Source organism: Sitophilus oryzae, unplaced genomic scaffold (assembly GCF_002938485.1).
Source record: "Sitophilus oryzae breed Bouriz unplaced genomic scaffold, Soryzae_2.0 scaffold_41_pilon_pilon, whole genome shotgun sequence".
Classification (NCBI taxonomy): Eukaryota; Metazoa; Arthropoda; class Insecta; order Coleoptera; family Curculionidae; genus Sitophilus; species Sitophilus oryzae.
The window spans coordinates 5,179,086-5,199,496 of NW_022146996.1; the positions used below are offsets into that span (position 1 = coordinate 5,179,086).

At 31.1% G+C, this 20,411-nt stretch overlaps 1 protein-coding gene across 2 annotated transcripts in view; it reads right to left on the reverse strand.

Moving 5' to 3' along the window:
• The window catches only part of LOC115885671 (homeobox protein OTX1 B-like), an 81,943-nt gene extending 61,773 nt beyond the window's left edge, over nt 1-20,170 (reverse strand). For both annotated transcript variants that reach the window (XM_030904653.1, XM_030904652.1), the window contains exon 1: nt 20,033-20,170. In XM_030904653.1, coding sequence (XP_030760513.1) covers nt 20,033-20,072 — 40 coding nt within the window. In that variant the 5' untranslated portion in view covers nt 20,073-20,170. The remainder of the gene's footprint in view (nt 1-20,032) is intronic.
• Between the last annotated feature and the right edge of the window lie 241 nt (nt 20,171-20,411).

Sequence of the window (20,411 nt, forward strand, 5' to 3'; positions counted from 1 at the left end):
TTTGCACTTATTTAGGTCTCACCCTGTATATTAAAAAAACATATTTTACATAAAATAATATATTACCTATATTAAAGATAACACAACTCAAATTAGCGTCGCTAATATATTATACAGGGTGGTCCGAATTATTGTATTCTTGAGACTTCGGCAGCATATTCTGCAAATAAAAATAAGTAAAAAAGTTCGTATAAATGTACGTCCTAAAATGCTTAGTTTCGGAAATACAGGGTGTAGAAGTTTCATTCTTATTTCGATTTTGTCAAAATAATTATTTATGAAGTAAAGTCAATATTTGTATGAAAATTGGTGTCTGGGAGTTTTTTGATATGAGAAATTTGATTTTGATGTCAATATGACTCCTACTTGCAGAGGGCGCCACCTACATATTTTTTAACTGGTTTGAAGAGTAATAACTTTTCGTCCGTACCTACCTGTATAAAACTCCTGAGTAAAAAAATATACATTTACAAAGTTTTTTACGTAAAAAATGTCTCTTGGTAAAAATCGCTACAAATAATGGCTCTCGAGATATTTAGAATCGAAATTATCAATACCTATCATAATTGACATAAATTAAACATGTCGACTAAATAGTTAGTAGACTGAAATCATAAATTTGAAATGTTTTTGTGCCAAAAGTTCAACAGAAACTGTTGTATCATCATTTTTTCCCAGAAAAGTTTATGATGAATTTAAAAAAATAATAATTTCACAAATTTATTATTTCAGTCAAGTAACTATCTACTCAACGTGTTTATTTTTTGTCAATAATGACATGTAGGGTACCGCGGGGTATTGGGAGCCATTGAGTAATGGGAGCCATTGTGTAATTTTGAATAACGCGCCCTGATCTGAGCACTGACAGTTGCTATACGCGGGATCCCCCATTAAATGTTTCCTAAAGCAACCACCGCTTTGTTTTAGTACGATTCCAAGTCTGTAGAAAACGCATCGTGTTTACGGGACTTCCTTATACAGTGCACGTTTTAAAAAATTAGTGGTAAGTTGTATTTATATTTTGCTTTAGAACAAAATAGCGGTGTTAAACGAAATCTACTGAAGCATTCGATTTCATTAGATGAAAGTTCGATCTGCGCAGTTGTTTTGCTTCTGTTAGCGCATTTAATTTTGTTATTTTTAACTTGCAAATATGTAAACAAACGGGGTAATCGGAGCCAGAGTGGAATATATAATATATCAACTGAAATAACTTGAATTTTTATTTTAAAATATTTCAGACATATGTATTTTTCTCTTGTGTTTTACCTAAAATAATTCAAATTTTGTTTGACAATGTTCTTAACATATTTAAATATGTAAAATAAAGTGGCTCCGATTTCCCCACTGTTATGGGTAATGAGAGCCAATGATAGGTTTTAGTTTTTTTTTGCATACCAGTAATGTTTATCTAAAACAGAGAACTGATACTGATTTTATTTCAGGTTTTCCTTAGGTGGCTCTTATTGCCCCGCGCTACACTATTGACTATTTTCATTCTAAATATCTTGAGAGCGGTTGCTCGTAGCGATTTTTACCAAGAGACATTTTTTACGGAAAAAATCATGGAAATGTATATTTTTTCACTCCATAATTTTATACAGGTACGGATGAGAGAGAATAGTTATTACTCTTCAAAACAATTAAAACACATGTAGGTGGCGCCCTCTACAAGTGGGAGTCATATTGACATCAAAATCAAATTTCTGCCAGACACCAATTTTCATCCAAATATTTACGTTACTTCATAAATTATTCGGAAAAAATCCAAATAAAAATGAAACTTCTGCACCCTGTATCTTCGAAACTAAGCATTTTAGGACATACATTTATACGAACTTTTTTACTTATTTTTATCTGTAGGATGTGCTGCCGAAGTTTCCGGAATACAGTTCGGACCACCCTGTAGGTATATGCGATAAAATATTTCATTTGCTAATAGTTTTAATTTTCTAATTATTTTTTATTAAACGCTATCAAATCTGCATCTATTTTAAGTTTTAATAATATTTAGTTCTGAAAGTTTCTTTCTTTAAGTACTACCTATTATAATGTAAGGATAAAATATAGATTAATTAATTCAAAAAAATAAATTAGGTATGTGCACAAATAAAAAAATAGTAAGATTTCAGAACTTTATCATTAACAATGGCAACGCTGGTCGTATTCCAAAAACACGTTGGAATGACAGTTAACCGGTTTACCTCCCACTCCAAATTTTAGGCGGGATTCGTTTTGTCGTCTCTCTACGATTGTTCTTCTCTGGTAAAACAGTCTAGCAGTGGTCTTTCTTTCATCAATTGTCCTTCCCAGAATCCTGATACCTATCATTGAAAGTAGGTAAATTAACGAATACACAAACGAAAGAAAAAGATAAATATCTATATAACGATGTTTCCGCAGAATTATCCGCTTAACTCCGCTTAGCCTCCATTAAACTCCCGTGCCGCATCGAACTAATGCAATTTAAAGAGTCACTCAATTCATAAATTTGCTGCCGTCTAAGAGGATTTCTGCCGCCATCGAGGACGTATCACGTGCCTTTGTGCTTCTTTAGTTACCTAGTTGTGTACATTAACACTAGTTTATCCTGATTATCCCGAATAATTCCTCTCGGCGCTTGTTTGCCTTGCGCGCTATGGGATCGCTGACTGGCCGGGATTATTTTCAATCTCTATTACGATTTCGGGCTTAGTCTTTCTTATTTCCGACGAATTTGTTTAGCCGAAACTGTTGAGTGGCTTATTTGATAACCTTGAACCTTTTTCAGGATTTAGGTCACTGGGAGAGGACACTTGGGGCGTGTATATAATGAGAGAAAAATAAGGCATCCCCAGACAAAATCATAAAATATATTTTTTTTGATAATATTACTCATTACTCATTACTAATTCAACAAATAAGCATTTGTTATCTCATTTTTATTATCTATATTTACTATATTACCCTCTATATTTTTTTATTACCTATTATTACCGTATACATTAAAGTACAGACCACAGAAATAAAGCAACCAGGGCTAGTATGGGGTGAAGATTTTTACATGAAATTACTTATAAAAAAAATAACAAAGCATCCAGTATATAGAAGCCTCCCCAAACACAAAATCATAAAAATTTCTCATTCTCTTTTTTCTTTTTTTCCGACTTTAGAATAACTGAAATCAGTTACATGAAAACGTGTTCCTGCTTTACATTCTAAACACTTTTCTTGTGTAGGTACGAACTTAATCTAGTAGATACTGTAATTTACACATCAATACTGTACCGAGAAAAAACGAAAATAAACAAAAATGAACCAACAAACCTAACCAAAGCAACCAAAACACGCTGCTGTAAGCGAAAACGCGTCTGTTTACGAATTCCAATTACCGAGTACTTTTCAAATCTTGCTATATTTTACAATCGTTGATCAATAAATAAAAATGGTACACTACCGCAAGAAGTTTTTTTTGCGTGTCTATGTTTAGAAAAATTTCTAGAATGAAAAACAGAAACGTGTTTACATGTAACTGATTTCAGCTATTCTAAAGTTGAAAAACTGAAAATTATGCATTTCCGCAGAAAAATGTTTGTGACATACTATTCAAAAAGGCTTCCAAATACTAAATAAACAAATATTTCTTACATAACTGATTTCAAGTAAATGAAAGTAGCTCTGATTTCAGCTATATTCTAACGTTGAAAAACTATAGTTGCTCGGTGGGCAAAGAATAGAATTGTTTATTTAGATTAATATGTCTTAGATATTAATTAAAAATGGATTCACGTTATTCACAAAAAATGTTAACATCTGAAAAAGCAGAGCAAATATTTTTCCTCTTCAAAAAAGAATAGATATTATAAAAAAAAAGAAAAATTAAAGAAAAAAGAAATTAAAAGAAATATTATTGGGAAAATAAACTCACGTTATAATTTCGCCACTTACACTATAAGAAAATCTACAAAATAAAAATAGTAATTTTTAGTAAACCAAACCAAACCAAACAATGCTGCGTTAATCCAAAGGACTTTTTTGAAGAGATGAATCCGTCAAGGAAGAGGAATAGACATATTTTAAATATTTTTACATTTTATCAAAAATATATACATTTTTTTATTTTTACTCTTTAATTTTTGCAAATTATTAATGTAAAATACAAAGAGACAGAGAAAAAAGAACTTTATATTATACACATATTTTCTTTCTTTGATTTGTTTTCTTTTATTTTTAATTTTATTAGTACATAGTGATAACATATCATTATAAAAATATTATACATATTATTAAAAACATATTATTCAGTACTTGAATACCGAGTATTGAAATTATTCTATTAAACCCTTACACTAGAAGAAAGTAAAGGTTAAACCAAGCGACTCACAATAAGTAACGAAGTTCCAAGTCAAGCCCAAGTCTTCCAACCTGTACACAAAACAACGATTATAAAATAACGATACTAAGTACCAAAGTAACGAGTAACTAAAGTAACGAGTCCAAAGTAACGAGTCCAAAATAACGAGTCCAAAGTAACGAATCCAAAGTAACGAGTCCAAAGTAACGAGTCCTATTACCAAAAGTAACTAGTAGTAACGAGTCCATATAAGTAACTAAAGTTTACATACCTACTTCCAAATACTAAATAAACAAATATTTCTTACATAACTTATTTCGAGTAAACGAAAGTAGCTCTGATTTCAGCTATACAGGCAGTCCTCGATTTACGTCGTTTCGTGTTACGTCGTTTCGAATTACGTCGAACAATTTTTTTTTCACTATTCCTCAAAGTTACGTCCCACTGCTTCGAGTTACGTCATTTTTTGAAAAGAACGATCCAAATTTTAAAAGAAGTCTGGACATAAACAATAAAATTTTAGTAACATACAAGCAGGGTTGACAGATCCTCGTAATGAAAAAGCGGGACAGTGTTGATCATTACTTAATTAGCAACTATTACGATTTTGACGATAACCACAATAAAAGTTCCAACCAAAAAAAATAAATATATACTTTCTTTTACTCTCTGGTATTTCTGTAGTTGCCATATTAGTATATGTATTATACAGGGTGGCCCATCGAAAACGTTCCGCAAGGCATAACGGCCAGGGTATTTATTTTTTCAAAAAATCCAAAAACACGTCAATTTTTTTTGTGAGGGGGACAACTTTTGTCCCAAAAATGATTGCAAAATATTCAACCCTCTAAGCGGGGTGTCATCCCCCAACTTTTTTCAAATGGAACGGGGGGTCAAGTGGCACCGCAGTGAAAAGAGCTTTCTATTCTCTATATTTCTCCGCTTCGTTTTTGAAAATCGGTCGAGGCATTGAGAAAATATGAAGGATTGAAATTTGAAAAGTTTATTTAAGCATTTATCAGAGTAAATGATAATTAAGGATAAATTCGACCAATTCGCTGTTTTTTCTTATTATTTCTAGATGTTTACGCATTTTTTCACTTGTCACAACGTTGAATGATCACGTGCGGTAGTTGCTAGATAGCTATTCTGTCACTTGTACGTTGAAGTTCTTCTCGATATCGTTAAACTGACCCACAATAGAATTTCCAAAAATACCAGCCCACACGTTCAATTTCTGAGGGTTTTTTGTGTGCACCTCGTGAAAAACCCTGGGGTTGTCCTCAGCCCAGTACCGACAGTTGTGCCAATTACTACACCGTTCAAAAAGAAAGTACGCTCATCCGAAAAACACACATTAAATAGGAAATTATTATCATTCGCCACTCGTTCACTCATAGCTTCACAAAATTGCAAGCAACGATCAAAATCGTCTTCGTTGAGTTCTTGTACCAACTGAATTTTGTACGGGTGGAACTTGTGTTTTTTTAATATCCTTTGTAAACTTGTACGATTCCCGCCTGTCTCATTGGCAAATTTTCTTGTACTCAGAATACTGTCCATGGCAACTTGGCCCAATACGAATACCTCCATAGCTTCATTTACTACAGGATTTTCCCTCTGCCTCTTTTTATTCATAACGGAACCAGTTTCGCGAAATTTTGCTACTAACTGGCGAACAATTTTGCCATAAAGGTGTTCATTGAATATCTGCGCAACCCGTTTGCAAACATCTAGAAATAATAAGAAAAAACAGCAAATTGGTCAAAGGAATTTATCCTTATCATTTACTCTGATAAATGTTTAAATAAACTTTTCAAATTTCCATCCTTCATATTTTCCCAGCGACTTGACCGATCTTCAAAAACGAAGCAGGAAAGTATAGAGAATAGAAAGCCCTTTTTATTGCGGTACCACTTGACCCCCCTTCCCATTTGAAAAAAAGCGGGGGATGACACCCCCGCTTAGGGGGTTGAAGATTTTTCAATAATTTTTGGGGCAAAAGTTGTCCCCCTCACAAACAAAATTGACGTGTTTATGAATTTTCTGAAAGAAAAATTACCCTGGCCGTTATGCCTTGCGGAACGTTTTCGATGGGCCACCCTGTATTTACTATTATATGTATGTTTTTGTTTTTTTTTTGTTTTTTTTTGTTTCTTGTATTATTATAAGTTTAACTACATTACAATACACTGTTTCTCATACCCCAATTATTTAAAAATACCATAATATTAATATAGACAAACGCACATCTCTTTGTTTTATCGAATTTTTATCTTACAAAAGTACCTAACTTCTCCATTTTCTATAGGATCTTATGACAAAATAAGATTCGACTTACGTCGTTTCGACTTAAGGCGCTATTTTGAAGAACCTAACCTGCCGTAAGTACGAGGACTGCCTGTACTAAATTTGAAAGACTCGAAAGAATGGATTTCCGCAAAAAAAATGTATGACATGCAAGGCTTCCTGAAAAGGCTTCCAAATACTAAACAAACAAATATTTCTTACATAACTGATTTCAAGTAAATGAAAGTAGCTCTGATTTCAGCTATTCTAAACTTGAAAAACTCGAAAGGATGGATTTCCGCAAAAAAATGTATGAAATGCAAGGCTTCCAAATACTAAATAAACAAATATTTCTTACATAACTGATTTCAAGTAAACGAAAGTAGCTCTGATTTCAGCTATTCTAAACTTGAAAAACTCGAAAGGATGGATTTCCGCAAAAAAATGTATGAAATGCAAGGCTTCCAAATACTAAATAAACAAATATTTCTTACATAACTGATTTCAAGTAAAGTAGAAAAAGTAGCCGTGATTTCAGCTATATTCTAACGTTGAAAATTCGTAAAAGTTGCATTTCCGTAGAAATAGTTTAGTGAAATACCTACTATTCCAAAAGGCTTCCAAATACTAAATAAACAAATATTTCTTACATAACTGATTTCAAGTAAACGAAACTTGAGCCCTAGTATGGTTATTTCGAAGTCAAATTTTCATTTGTTCAAATAAGGTATTTATGTTTAACGTTACGAGGGATAAATATTTTAAATGATCAAAAAAGATGATTTGAAACATAAACAACAATCATATATTTAATGAAAACGTGTTAAAATTAAAAATTTCCGCTTTTCCTAACTCCTTTCAAACTCCATAAAACATAAACAACCCGTTTCTGCTCGAAAATACATTCAACCACTTCATTAATTACAACTTTTCCTCCCTTCCTCTCGCTAACAGCAAACGTCAAACTCGTTCGAAAATTACCGCAACAGTTATTTTCCGTCCATACAATAAACACAGAACAGCCTCTGCGGCCTCTTCTGCCTTTGGACCTCGTCAAACCCCCTCCAAAACCAAGTGCCCCCTCGTCGGTGGGCGGGTCATTGTTGAGATAGTGGGGAGAAGGATCGGCGCCAATAGACAGCTGTGGGAGGAGTCGCGGGTCACGCCCCCAACACGCGCCGGCTACGTCATTAGGGTGCTGGTCTCCCACCGCACTGGCAGCTGCTGGGTCGTTGATTGTTTTTTATTTATACGTACGGTGGGTACGTCGTGCTTGTCAATAAAACAAGCTGACGTTTGGAAGCGGCGGTCGTCGTCTACTACTACGGGCAATTCTTTTCGTGGATCTGTCCTTTTGTCCGCCAGTTCGATGTGTGTATGTATTATTCTTCCTTCTTTTCATTGTTTGGCTTTTTTATTGTCGTTTTTTTATTCGTTGCCGGATGATAGTAGAGTAGAGAGATAACATTTGACAGTGGCGTAATCGCGTATAGTTAAAGTTACGCCAAAGTATACATACATACATATTCATATATTATTTATTTTTACCGATTTTTAAACAGTAGCGACCAGTAGATATATTTTTTTAATCATCATTATTAAGTAGTAAAACTGACAAAAATGTAGACATTATGAAATATACTCCTTTGTTGTGTTTATGTTTGTCCTTGTTAATGAATACCGAAATAAAAACGTTTAATGTGTACTTAGTTTGCTTGATGTAACCAAGAATCAAATTTTGACGTAAAATAGAGAAATGAGGAAAATATATACTTTATAACACAATTTTGTCAAAAAATGCTAGAATGAAAAGTGTAAAACACATATTTGATGGCATCCAGAAATTGACAAAAAAATTTACATTTAAATTAAATTGTCAAAACAATTGCCAAGTATTTTTATGCCGAGACAGACTATATAAATTATTTCACTTAATGAATATTTATTTAAATTCCATCAGTAATACATGACATATATGTGTTCACAACAATTTTAGTCCTTTTTCATTTGTCATCATATTGGGGGTTATGATAACCAGATTCTCAAAAAATAAATTTTATGAGAAAATTGTAAAAAATACAGAGATACCTATCTTTAGTAAAATACACAGGGCTTATACAATTATTATGAAAATATGTATTTTTTTAAAAAAATTGTACAGTGTAAAGATATTAAAGTTTTCAAAATATGTTTTAAGATAATACCAAAAAAATAATTATTAAAAACTCATTGAAGTATAATTACATTAAAAAAAAACTGGTTTAAAAATATTACCAAGAGGATACATGATAGTAACAGTTGCTGTCTGTCATTCTAGTTCAGAAATAAATATGTAAATGACATTTTGCTGTCATTTTTTGACATTTAAAATTTTGATAACCACTGGATTTTCTTTCTTGTAAATTTAATCTACTATCTATATTGCCATATTATCAACAAAGTATATTTTTAACTAAAAACTAAAAAAATTTTCAAATTTTTTTTCAAAAAATTCCAAATTTTCAAGATCTTTTTTTCGCGCAAAAAACTCATAATAGTGTTTCTGGGGTGGAAATATATGCTACCCCTAAAATATTTGCACTTATTTAGGACTCACCCTGTATAGTTTGGTAATACAAAAGATGTTATACCTACAGGGACTGGCAATAGTGCGTCGGGCCTCTGTAGCTCCTAGAATAATTTTTTTTAGAATTTTGTTTAAGTAGGTACAAACCTAAAGTAGGTATGTCCGTGGATGTATTTCAGGAAAATGTTTTAACTTTTATAGGGCAGCTCAAAAAAGTGAGTGGATCGGGATAATTTTTAAATGGAACACCCTGCATATTAGTGCATTTTTGGTTTATTACGTTCAGATCACTTTACACAACACTAAGATATGAGTAAATATATTTCGATAATTTCAGAGACAGTAGTAAATAAATAAAAAATATACATTTTTCAACCTTCATTAAAAAAAACGTTAAGGAAGGTTGAAAGTTTTTTATTCTAGGAGCTACAAATGCCCGACACTTTATTGCCGGACCCTGTATATGAAACATTGAAACTTTACTGAAGAGGGAATAAATAATATTTTTTAATACTAAGAACTATTCTCCAAATAAACCGTTATATTTTTTTCAGTGCTTCTAATCAATCACCAATTTTAAGCGACGTTAAACAGAAAAAAATAAATATGGCGTCTCTATTAACAAAGAAAATTGGCTGCTGTTTTAGTGTTGAATATGGAACATTGAGAAAATTCCAAAATGCAAGGAAAAAGACACCCCCCAAAAACTACTCGCTGAAATCCCTGTTCTCAAGAAGCACCTCGTTAAAAAACCATTCCCTCAGAAACTAACGCCTATAATGTGCCCTAGAAATAACGCCTTTAAAAACTAGCGTCTCTATATAAATTAATCTTCTTAAATAACCACTCTTTAGAAAAATAGCCACTCACCAATGTATTCCCTAAAAATACACAACCTAACTAAAACTATCCCCCAAAAACTGAAGTACTTGAAGTACACACAAAGTAGATTTACAAACTCTCTAAATTGGTAGACCCTTACATCGTGAGGACCGCGGTTCGAACTCCTCGTAATTAAAGTAGGCCCCGTCCAGATTAGCCCCAACAGAAATAAGAAGACGGTTAACTTAAAATTATTATTTACTAAAAAAAATTATTATATACTACTTTAGAAATTGCAAAAAGACATAGGTAACTATGAAAAGCGAGGCAAAATCATAAATTAGAAATCGCTTACGAGTCGTCACTGGAATGAAAGAGGGGGTGGAAAATCTGTGCAGGGGAGGGTGGAGTAAAAAGGGTCACGATGCGAAGTTTGTTGTGATTTATTGTCATGTTTTTTTCGATCGCTTAAGCCCTAAAGCGACGACCGGCCACTGTTTTTTAGGACTCCTTGATTTAAAGCCCCTTTCTTGTTTTTTGTCGTTATTTTCTGATAGCATCGCTGCAGAAAAATAAAATTGCTTTATGGTGGCGTTTTTAGGCCGACTAGAGTTGCTGACTCGTAGCATAAAACCGGATAAAAATTAAAAAAATCAACCTTATTCACAAAACTGTGGATATGTGATTTTGTTTCATTATGATATTCTTTTGTTGCATGCGATAAAAAAAACGACGTCAAGGACGGCTAGGGAATGAGAATCGATGATAATTTTAGCGAGGTCAAGCCCTAGATGTTATTTACTTGGCGTAGAAATTTATGTTTCAATGGAACGTTATCTATATTTCATATTGTATAAAAATGATCTTTAAATGGTGTAATTTGTGGAAATAAATTTATTTGTCTGGAAGTTGTTCTATCCTTTTTTAATATTTCTATAATTAGTGCTTATTTTTGACAAGTTTTATGTAATTTTTTAGTACATATGTCGGCTAGAAATTGACCCAGCTAAAATTATCATCCTTTTTAATTCCCCAGCCCTCTTTGATGCCGTTTTTATTATCATACTGTACAAGGTGAGTCAACGATAGAGTAAATTCCATTATCTCATTTGTTTCGAGGTTTACAAATTTTTTTAAAATATATAGGGAAGGTTAAGATACACATTTTAAAATGATTATAGAGATTACAGGATGCTTCAAAAAAGTGTGGCGGATATAACATAATGTTTTTTTATTAAATGCAACACCCTCTTTTTTATTTTATTTTTAGATTCTGCGTAAAGTTCCATAACTTTTTTATATATAATGTTATATACCTAAAATTAATAGTTTTTGTAATATTTAAATTTGTTTAAACAAATGTTAAATTGCAGTGTGGTATAAAAAATTGACAGTGATACCATTGTTTCTGAAGTTGGAATACCAAAATTTGGTATGAGTTTTATAGAGATGTAAAAAAAATATATGTAAAGATATGCTAGTTAAATGCTACAGGTTGTTCAAAATATATTTATGAATATCAACTACTTAAAATTAAAAAATCACTAATTTTTTAAATGGTACACCCTATATATTTTCATTTTAACTCATATAGATTTTGCAAAGCTCTTCAACTTTTATTAAGTATGTCATATACCCATTCTTAATAGTTTGCGATTTATTCCAATTTTTTTCTCTTTTTACCCACATCTTTAATGAAATTACGCTATAACATGTATAAGTATAAATTGTAATAGTAAAAGTAAGTAACAATAAGTATGAATGGTAGAAAAAGGTAGAGATAATAGTTACAGAATTCCCTGAAAAAGAATTAGTCAATGACTGATATCACCGATTATTCGGTGCTGATATACACAAACAAGCCAAGATAAACATATTTTTTGGTTCAGTACTATAAGTATATAATAATATAGTACTTTGCTAAGTACTATAAGAATAGATGTAGATTATCTAGAAAACATTTTCATATTTGTATTATATTATTTTCACAGTATAGGTAACGGGACGGTTTAACGGCAGTATATTGGCTTTACGAAATGACTTATAAAACAGAATTACTATGAAAAAAATTCACTCTATAATGTCGAAGAAAATTCGTATATCACTAGTCGTCAACAATTAAGTAATCTAATTTGTTTAAACAAATTTAAATATTACAAAAACTATTAATTTTAGGTATTAACACTTATATATAAAAAACTTATGGAATTTTACGCAGAATCTAAAAATAAAATAAAAAAGAGGGTGTTGCATTTAAAAAAAAACATAGTTATAAGTATCTGCCACATTTTTTTGAAGCACCCTGTATACTCTATAATAATTTTATTATTATATATTTTATATATTATTATATTTATTATATATATTTATTTATAACTTTTATATTAAACATTTTTTTTATAAACCTCAAACAAATGAAATAATGGACTTTATTGTTGACTCACCCTGTAAGAAGGAAGGTTAAGATACACATTTTAAAATCATTATAGAATATACAGCGTGCTTCAAAAAAGTGTGGCGGATATAACATATATTTTTTTAAACGCAACACCCTATTGTTTATCTTATCTTTAGATTTGCGTAAAATTCTATAACTTTCTTGTGTATAATATTATACACCTAAAATTAATAGTTTTTGTAATATTTCATCTTGTTTCAACAAATGTTAGATTTCAGTGTGGTCAAAAATTGTCAGTGATGCCATTGTTTCTGAAGCTGGACAACTAAAATTTGGTAGGAGAAATTTATAAAGATAAAGAACAAGATATAGGTATGTAAAGATATATTAATTATATGCTACAGGGTGTTCAAAATATATTTATGAAAATCTGAACTACTTAAAATTAAAAAATCTCGCGCATCGGGCATATGCTCATAGGCACATTTTCTTTTATATTTATCTGCAACATCACCAACTGAAATTTGCTAAACTATATTTTATGCCTTGTATAAGACTACTGAATGATATTCAAACAAAAACGGCTCATAAAAACGGCCACGTTTTCACAGAACACCTTGTCTAAGAGACCGAACTCCACACCTGTGTCATCCAATTAATCGACTCGAAAGCAATTCCTGTCGGAAGAATTGATCGAGGCACTGCCTACCACCATCGAACCGAGAATTTAGATCGGAATTATTAATAATTTTGTTCATTATATAACCCCTATTGTCACCGACCCTGAAGAAAGGTCGATAGTTTTATTACTGGTAAACGCGGATGATTTACATAACCAGGCTACGTCAAAAAATAAATGAGATCAATTAGTTTGGAAGTAACTAATAAACTGCCTTGCAAAACATCCCTTTTTATGTATATATTTTCTACAGCTGGAACTGGTTCTAAATTAATGCTTGGTGTAAATGTAAAAAATAGTAATAATTGTAGCTTTCTATAGTTATTTGCATACATAAATTTTAGTCAGTTTAACGAATTATAATTTTAGTCAGTTGTTTAATTGTGATATTTGGCATATTTTACAGGGTTAATCGAGTGGTTGTTTTTTACCTTAACTTTAAAACACCCTGTGCAATGATTTCGTATGTAAACTTTCCTAAAATTTAATTTTACGGTCAGAACCATGTCTTCTGAGCATTTTGTTTTTTAGATCATGTCAATAAATCATGCCTTAGTTAATTTTTAAGAGCGAAATGAGCTTGCCACCAACAATTTGCAAACAACTGCCCATCATGTTCGGCGTTTGGCAAATGCTTGGCAGGAGGGTTAGAGGTCGCGAAGCAGTACCAGCTTCATTAAATGAACTTCGCTTGATACTTAAAGATAAATTAAAATATAACATAATATGATATATTCAGCCTCAATGGCAGTACGAACCGGCATCGGCATATACAGGCAGTTGTAGCAGCCAAGGGCGTCAATCCAATGTATTAGGTTTTTTACAATTTTTTTTCTGTTTGTATACTTGAGTATTACAGATGTTAGATAATAACTAACGTTATTATCTAACATCTATAGTTAGTGTTATCGGTTATTAATGTTTATTAAAACCCGGACTAGATCGTTAGTCTTTAACGTTTTTTTTTTAAATTTAGTACAGATACAGATTTTAATTTAGTATAGAGTATTCAATGCAGCGTAATATGACGTTACGAAAATAGTCACAAAAACCATCTCGTCATATTAAAAAATTATATCAAAAAGTAATGATAAAAAATGCAAATTGATCGTTATCAGTCCATTTCACTCTTAAAAATTAACCAAAGCATGTTTTGACATGAATAAAAAAACAAAATGCTCAGGAGTTATGGTTCCGACTGCAAAATTATATTTTAGGAAAATTTACAAACGGAATTATTACACAGGGCGTTTTAAAGTTAACCCTGTATAATATTCCAAATACTAAAGTTTATAAAAAGCTGAGTTTACGAATTAAAATTGATATAATTATATACAGCTTGCTAAAAAAATTATGAAAGTAGGGCTAAAAATAACAAAAATATAACACTAAAAATTTGACCAAAAATTTCTCCGCAGCGTTTTTTTTTGCATCTGAGTCTATTTTCCTAAATGTAAAACTTGGAAAATAAGTTGGTTATAATAATGGTTTTATAATTCGGAAACTCTCTATTTATTTATCTAGTAATGCTAAAACACTCTATTTTAAAGTCGATTAGAGAAAATAGTATGATTCATTGGCAAGTAATGTAAACATTTACGATCCGGTAAAATTGCACTTATTTAAGACTCACCCTGTATATCTTATGTAATCTCTTATAGAACTAAAATAAGCTACAAAATACTTATTGCGAATATTTGTTGGATTAGTAATGAGTTCTAATGTAATAATACGAAAAAGTATTTTTATTTTGTCACGGTTAGGTGGTACGCAGTGCCTACCCAAGACCTATATCAAGGCCTACATTATATGCACGCCACTGGCACTACATATAAATATTTTGTACAGGTAGATATATTTTGATATTATTTGCACATGTTTGTCCAAGAAACACTTCTTAGAGAAATCAATCTTCAACTTAAAAAAATACAAAGTTATTTCTCTATAAGCTTATTGCTTAGAGATATTAATTTTATAGCAAAAATCCCTATTTACATTTTTCAACTTTTTATCTAAAAAAATAACGTCGACAGGATTGCTGCATGGAACTTAATTGATTAATACAAGACTCCTCTTATCTATTTTTTTATTTAAGCACGGTTCGACTTAATTACAAGAAAACTACGTTAAGAAAATCGGATTAAGTTGTGTTTTTACGAAGCCTAAAGCCTTAAATCCAACTTCGACGAATAAAAATCACTGGTGTCGATACTCGTTCCATCAGAACTTCGAACTGATTTTTTTAATTAGCATTTATAATTTCAGATTTCCCTCTAAGTAAATACATATTATTAAAAAATAAGTCCTAATATACCGGGTGCGTCTCAAAAGTGGCTCACTCCTATAACTTTTTTATTTTTGCAGTTAAAAAAACGAGATTGGGTATGTTAGTATATGACATAAATTAGGATTGATTAACGTATTCAATTGTTTTCGGTCACTTCCTGTTTCACCGGAAATCACTAAAATTTTTGATTTTTAAATGGCACCTTCGGTATTTTTTTACTTTATTCGATAGAAAATGACATTCTGATTAGGATGACATATCATATGTCAACTTTTGACATACATTTTTGTATAAGGTTTATTTGAAATTATAACTTGCGGTTCGTAACGAAAATTTGACTCGAAATACCAAGTGTCTGGTATCAAACTATTAAAAAAATGCTTTTTCCAAATATGCTAATGAGCCACTTTCGATCCATTTGAAAAAATTGAGATATGATAAAAAATACGATTTGGGCATTTTCTAACTGGCCAGGACAAGACACTAAAAACATTAGACGACCAAATCTATTTTTCCAAGGCTCCTTGATTAAGAATTAGTGTTTTTAACATAGCCATGGCACTCTAGATTGAATTTTAAAATACAATATTTTATTAAGGGAGAATGTCAAAAGTTGACATATGATATGTCATTCTATTTAGAATGTCATTTTCTATCGAATAAAGTAAAAAAACCGGGGATGCTATTTAAAAATCAAAAGTTGTAGTCATTTCCGGTGAAACAGGAAGTGACCAAAAACAATTGAATACGTCAATCAACCCTAATTTGTGTCATGTACTAACATGACACAACTCGTTTTTTATCTGAAAAATAAAAAAGTTATAGGGGTGAGCCACTTTTGAGACCGCATCCGGTATAGTAAATTAAATTACATATAAATATATTATAGATGCTACTATTTCATTCAATTTTACGCTTATTCTGTAGACTATACAGGGTGTTCTGAACTGTATTCCGGAAACTTCGGCAGCATATTCTATAGATAAAAATAAGTAAAAAAGTTTCTATAATTGTATGTCTGAAAATGCGTAGTTTCGGAGATACAGGATGTAGCAGTTTTATTTTTATTTCGATTTTTTCCAAATAATTTCTGAAATGACTTCAATATTTGGATGAAAATTGGTGTCTGGGAGTTTTTTGACATGAGAAATTTGATTTTGATGTCAATATGACTCCTACTTGTAGAGGGCGCCACCTACATATTTTTTAACGGATTTGAAGAGTAATAACTTTCCGTCCGTACCAGTATAAAACTATTGAGTAAAAAATATACATTTACAACGTTTTTTTACGTAAAAAAGGTCTCTTGGTAAAAATTGCTACGAGTACCTACCTAATGGTTCTCGAGATATCTACTCGACATGTTTATTTTTTGTCAATTATGACATGTATTGACTATTTCCATTCTACATATCTTGAGAACCGTTGCTCGTAGCGATTAACCCGCCGTGCCCTTACTACTAGTGCGGGAAGTTCCCCCGCCTTTTTGCGTTTATCGAATTAAAAACTAGGATCACTAATGGCAGATGATTTTTAAAAAACGCAAGTTTATTTACAAAAATTGTTAGAAGTAGAGACAGACTCAGAAATTGAGGACAATCATCATTAGCTTATCGGATGACGAAGTGAAATATCAAGATATCAACATTTTAATGAATTCTGTTTTTTGACAAAAACAATTTTTTTTGGTTGCCCTTTAGGAAACCCAGTTTATTTTTAGCGTATAATTTTCATGTTAACTTTTCTTTTGGGTTTTAATGACTTTTGTTTATTGTTGTCTTTTTTATTATGTTCTTCTAGCAAAAAAATACAAATTAACACAAAAAAACTCAAATTACCAGTTTTTTATATTATCGGTCTTACAGACCTACGTTAGTAAAGTTGTGGTACTCAGGCACGTTAGTTATGGCGGGTTAAGAAGAGATTTATTCATTTTCATTTTCATTTTTTTTAGATCAAGAGACATTTTTTACGTAAAAAAATCACGAAAATGTATACTTTTTTATACAGTTACGGACGAAATGTTATTAATCTTCAAAAAAAAGTTAAAACACATGTAGATGGCGCCCCCTACAAATAGGAGTCAATTGGAGTATTGATTTCAAAATCAAATTTCTCAAAAAACTCCCAGACACCAATTTTCATCCAAATATTGACGTTAATTCAGAAATTATTTAGAAAAAATTGAATAAAGATGAAATTGCAACTGCAACCCTGTATCCCCCAAACTAAGCATTTTAAGATATACATTTATACGAACTTTTTTTACCTATTTTTATCTGCAGAATATGCTGCCGAAGTTTCCATAATACAGTTCGGACCACCCTGTATATACTTTTATTTCCCATATTTTTCTAATAAACTTCTCTATCGAAAAAAGTATCAGGTTTTCGCCACTGTAAGTAAAATCTACAAAATAAAAAAAAATGTAAACACCACTGAGTCGAATCCAAACTGAAACCAGCTTGTCGTTTTTTTTACATTTTTTACAAAAATGCGTAACGTTTCAGGGGTTACGCTTAGAAAAAAAAACAAAAAGACAAAATTATTTAAAATGTGCAAATACAATTATTCAAGATCACGTTAATTTTTAGAAGTTAAGTCTATTCAGATATAAAATATGTTTCTATTTAGTTTTTTTTATTCCTACTTTATATTTAAGTTTTTGTGTATTTTTCTTGGTTTTCGAATATCAAGTACGTTAATCTATACTAATATACGGGGTGTCCGGAAATTAAAGCAACAAAATTTGGTCATAGATTCTTGAAAAAAAATAGGTGACCCGTATTTTTTATTTTTGGCCAGTGGTCCCCCTTTTCGGATTTACAGCCCCCTAAATTTCGCCCCTAAAAAGAGTTTTTTTTAATATCTCAGGGCCCTGTTGGACGAAAATCACTATATTTGGTACACGTTGTTTTACCATAAAATGATATTTTTGATGCTATTATTTTTTTTTTATTTTTATCAGTGGCGTCCCTACGGTATTTAAACTAAATATTATTGAAGAAAAAAATGGTACGCCACTGTTTTTTTTTAAATAAAAATTATTTTTAAAATCTACATTAAATTGGAAACAAATTTGATCTCATGACTTTTTTTCGTACGCTGCACCGTTTTCGCGTAAAAAAAATAAGAACCATTTTCATACATGACCAAATCGCTAAAATTTTAATGTAAATTTTCATAGCAAAATTTAAAAAACGACAATTTAGGTTTTTGAACATTTAGGTTCGCACTTAGGTAATAAAAACAAGATTTTGGAAAATAATAAATTATTTTAAACTAACCTAACCTAACCACCCGACAAAAATAAAAAATACGGGTCACCTATTTTTTTTTTAAGAATCCATGACCAAATTTTGTTGCATTAATTTCCGGACATCCTGTATAAAATCCTTAAGTGACTGACATACTGATTAATCACGATCCTGCTCAAACCACTCGACGTAAGAAGCTCAATTTTGGCATAAAGGTTGATTCTAAGGTGTAGAGGTTCGATAAGAAGGGAAATTTTCGAAATTCCAGTTTCATGGGGGTGAAACCACCCCCCAAATATTACAATATTTTTTATTTAAAAAACGGTCAAGTTTCCGAAAAAACGCTTAAACACGTAAATTTTATTTTGTTTTTTACATATTTTAAGATTTTTTAAAAATGAATACAGGGTGTTTCGAAAAATCTTGTCATTGATTAATAACGATCCTGCTTAAAGCGCTTGACGTAAAATGCTGATTTTTGGAAAACGGATTGACTTTAATGTGTAGAGATTCGATAAGAAGGGATTTTTCGAAACTCGAATTCTAAGGGGGTAAACCACCCCTCAAATATTAGAATATTTTTATTTAAAAACCGGCGAGTTTTTCGGAAACACTCTTAAACACGTATACTTTAATTTGTTGTTTTACATATTTTAAGATTTTTTAAAAATTTATACAGGGTCTTTCATAAAATATGACCATTGAGTAATCACGATTCTGCTTAAACTGTTTGACGTTTAAAGCTGATTTTTGGCAAACGGATTGACTGTGGGGTGTAGAAGTTCGATAAGGAGGGGTTTCTCGAATCTCAAATTTCAAGGGGTTGAAAACGCTACTCAAATATTACAATATTTGTTATTTAAAAAACGGTTAGTCTCTCGGGAAAACGCTTGGACATGCAAAATTTATTTTGTTTTTTTGCATATTTTAAAATTTTTTACAAAATCATACAGGGTGTTCCAAAAAGTTGGGTAGTTAATTAATCACGATTCTACTTAAACTGCTTGACGAAAAAGCTTATTTTTGGCAAACGGATTTTTCGAAAGTCAAATTCCAACGAGACGAAACTACCCCTCAAATATTACCAAGTTATATAATAATATCGCGATATTGTTTTTTCTCATGCTGACATAAATGTGAGAAAATTTGATGCAGTTTGTATGTTAATGGAAATTCTTGCTTTGCTTTACCATTACAAATGATTAATTCGACGCGAACGAAGTCGCGGGTACACGCTAGTAATTTAATAAATGTCTTGCATATTGCATATTAGAGATTTTTATTTTATTTGAGATTAAGTTTCGGCCTATTTTTGGCCTTTTTCATAATCTTATCTACAATAATTTAACACAATTCATACATAAAGTATAAAATTACATATATATAGGAATAAAAACTTACCCATGTCCACATAATAAGTCACATATTGTAAACACAACATTAAACATGTAGTTTGTTATATTAACATTTAAAATAATTTAATTTCTTTTTACATCTGTACAAATGTTCTATATATTGTACATATTTTGTGTACGCTGGATCGACAACTGATATATCTATATTAGTGGAATGTATAGTCCGGTTAGACGGCTAACGTCTTTTTTATCATTTATGGACTTATTTTTTGAATTCCAATCATTTCTAGAAATTCTCTATTTTTTGTATTTTTTTCCGGTTTTAATTTTTTTTGATATCTCATGGTTTGAGGTTGTTTTATTTTTTTTGTCATATTTATGGCCCTTGATTCTCTCTTTTTTTTAATAATGCGACGTTTGCCCTA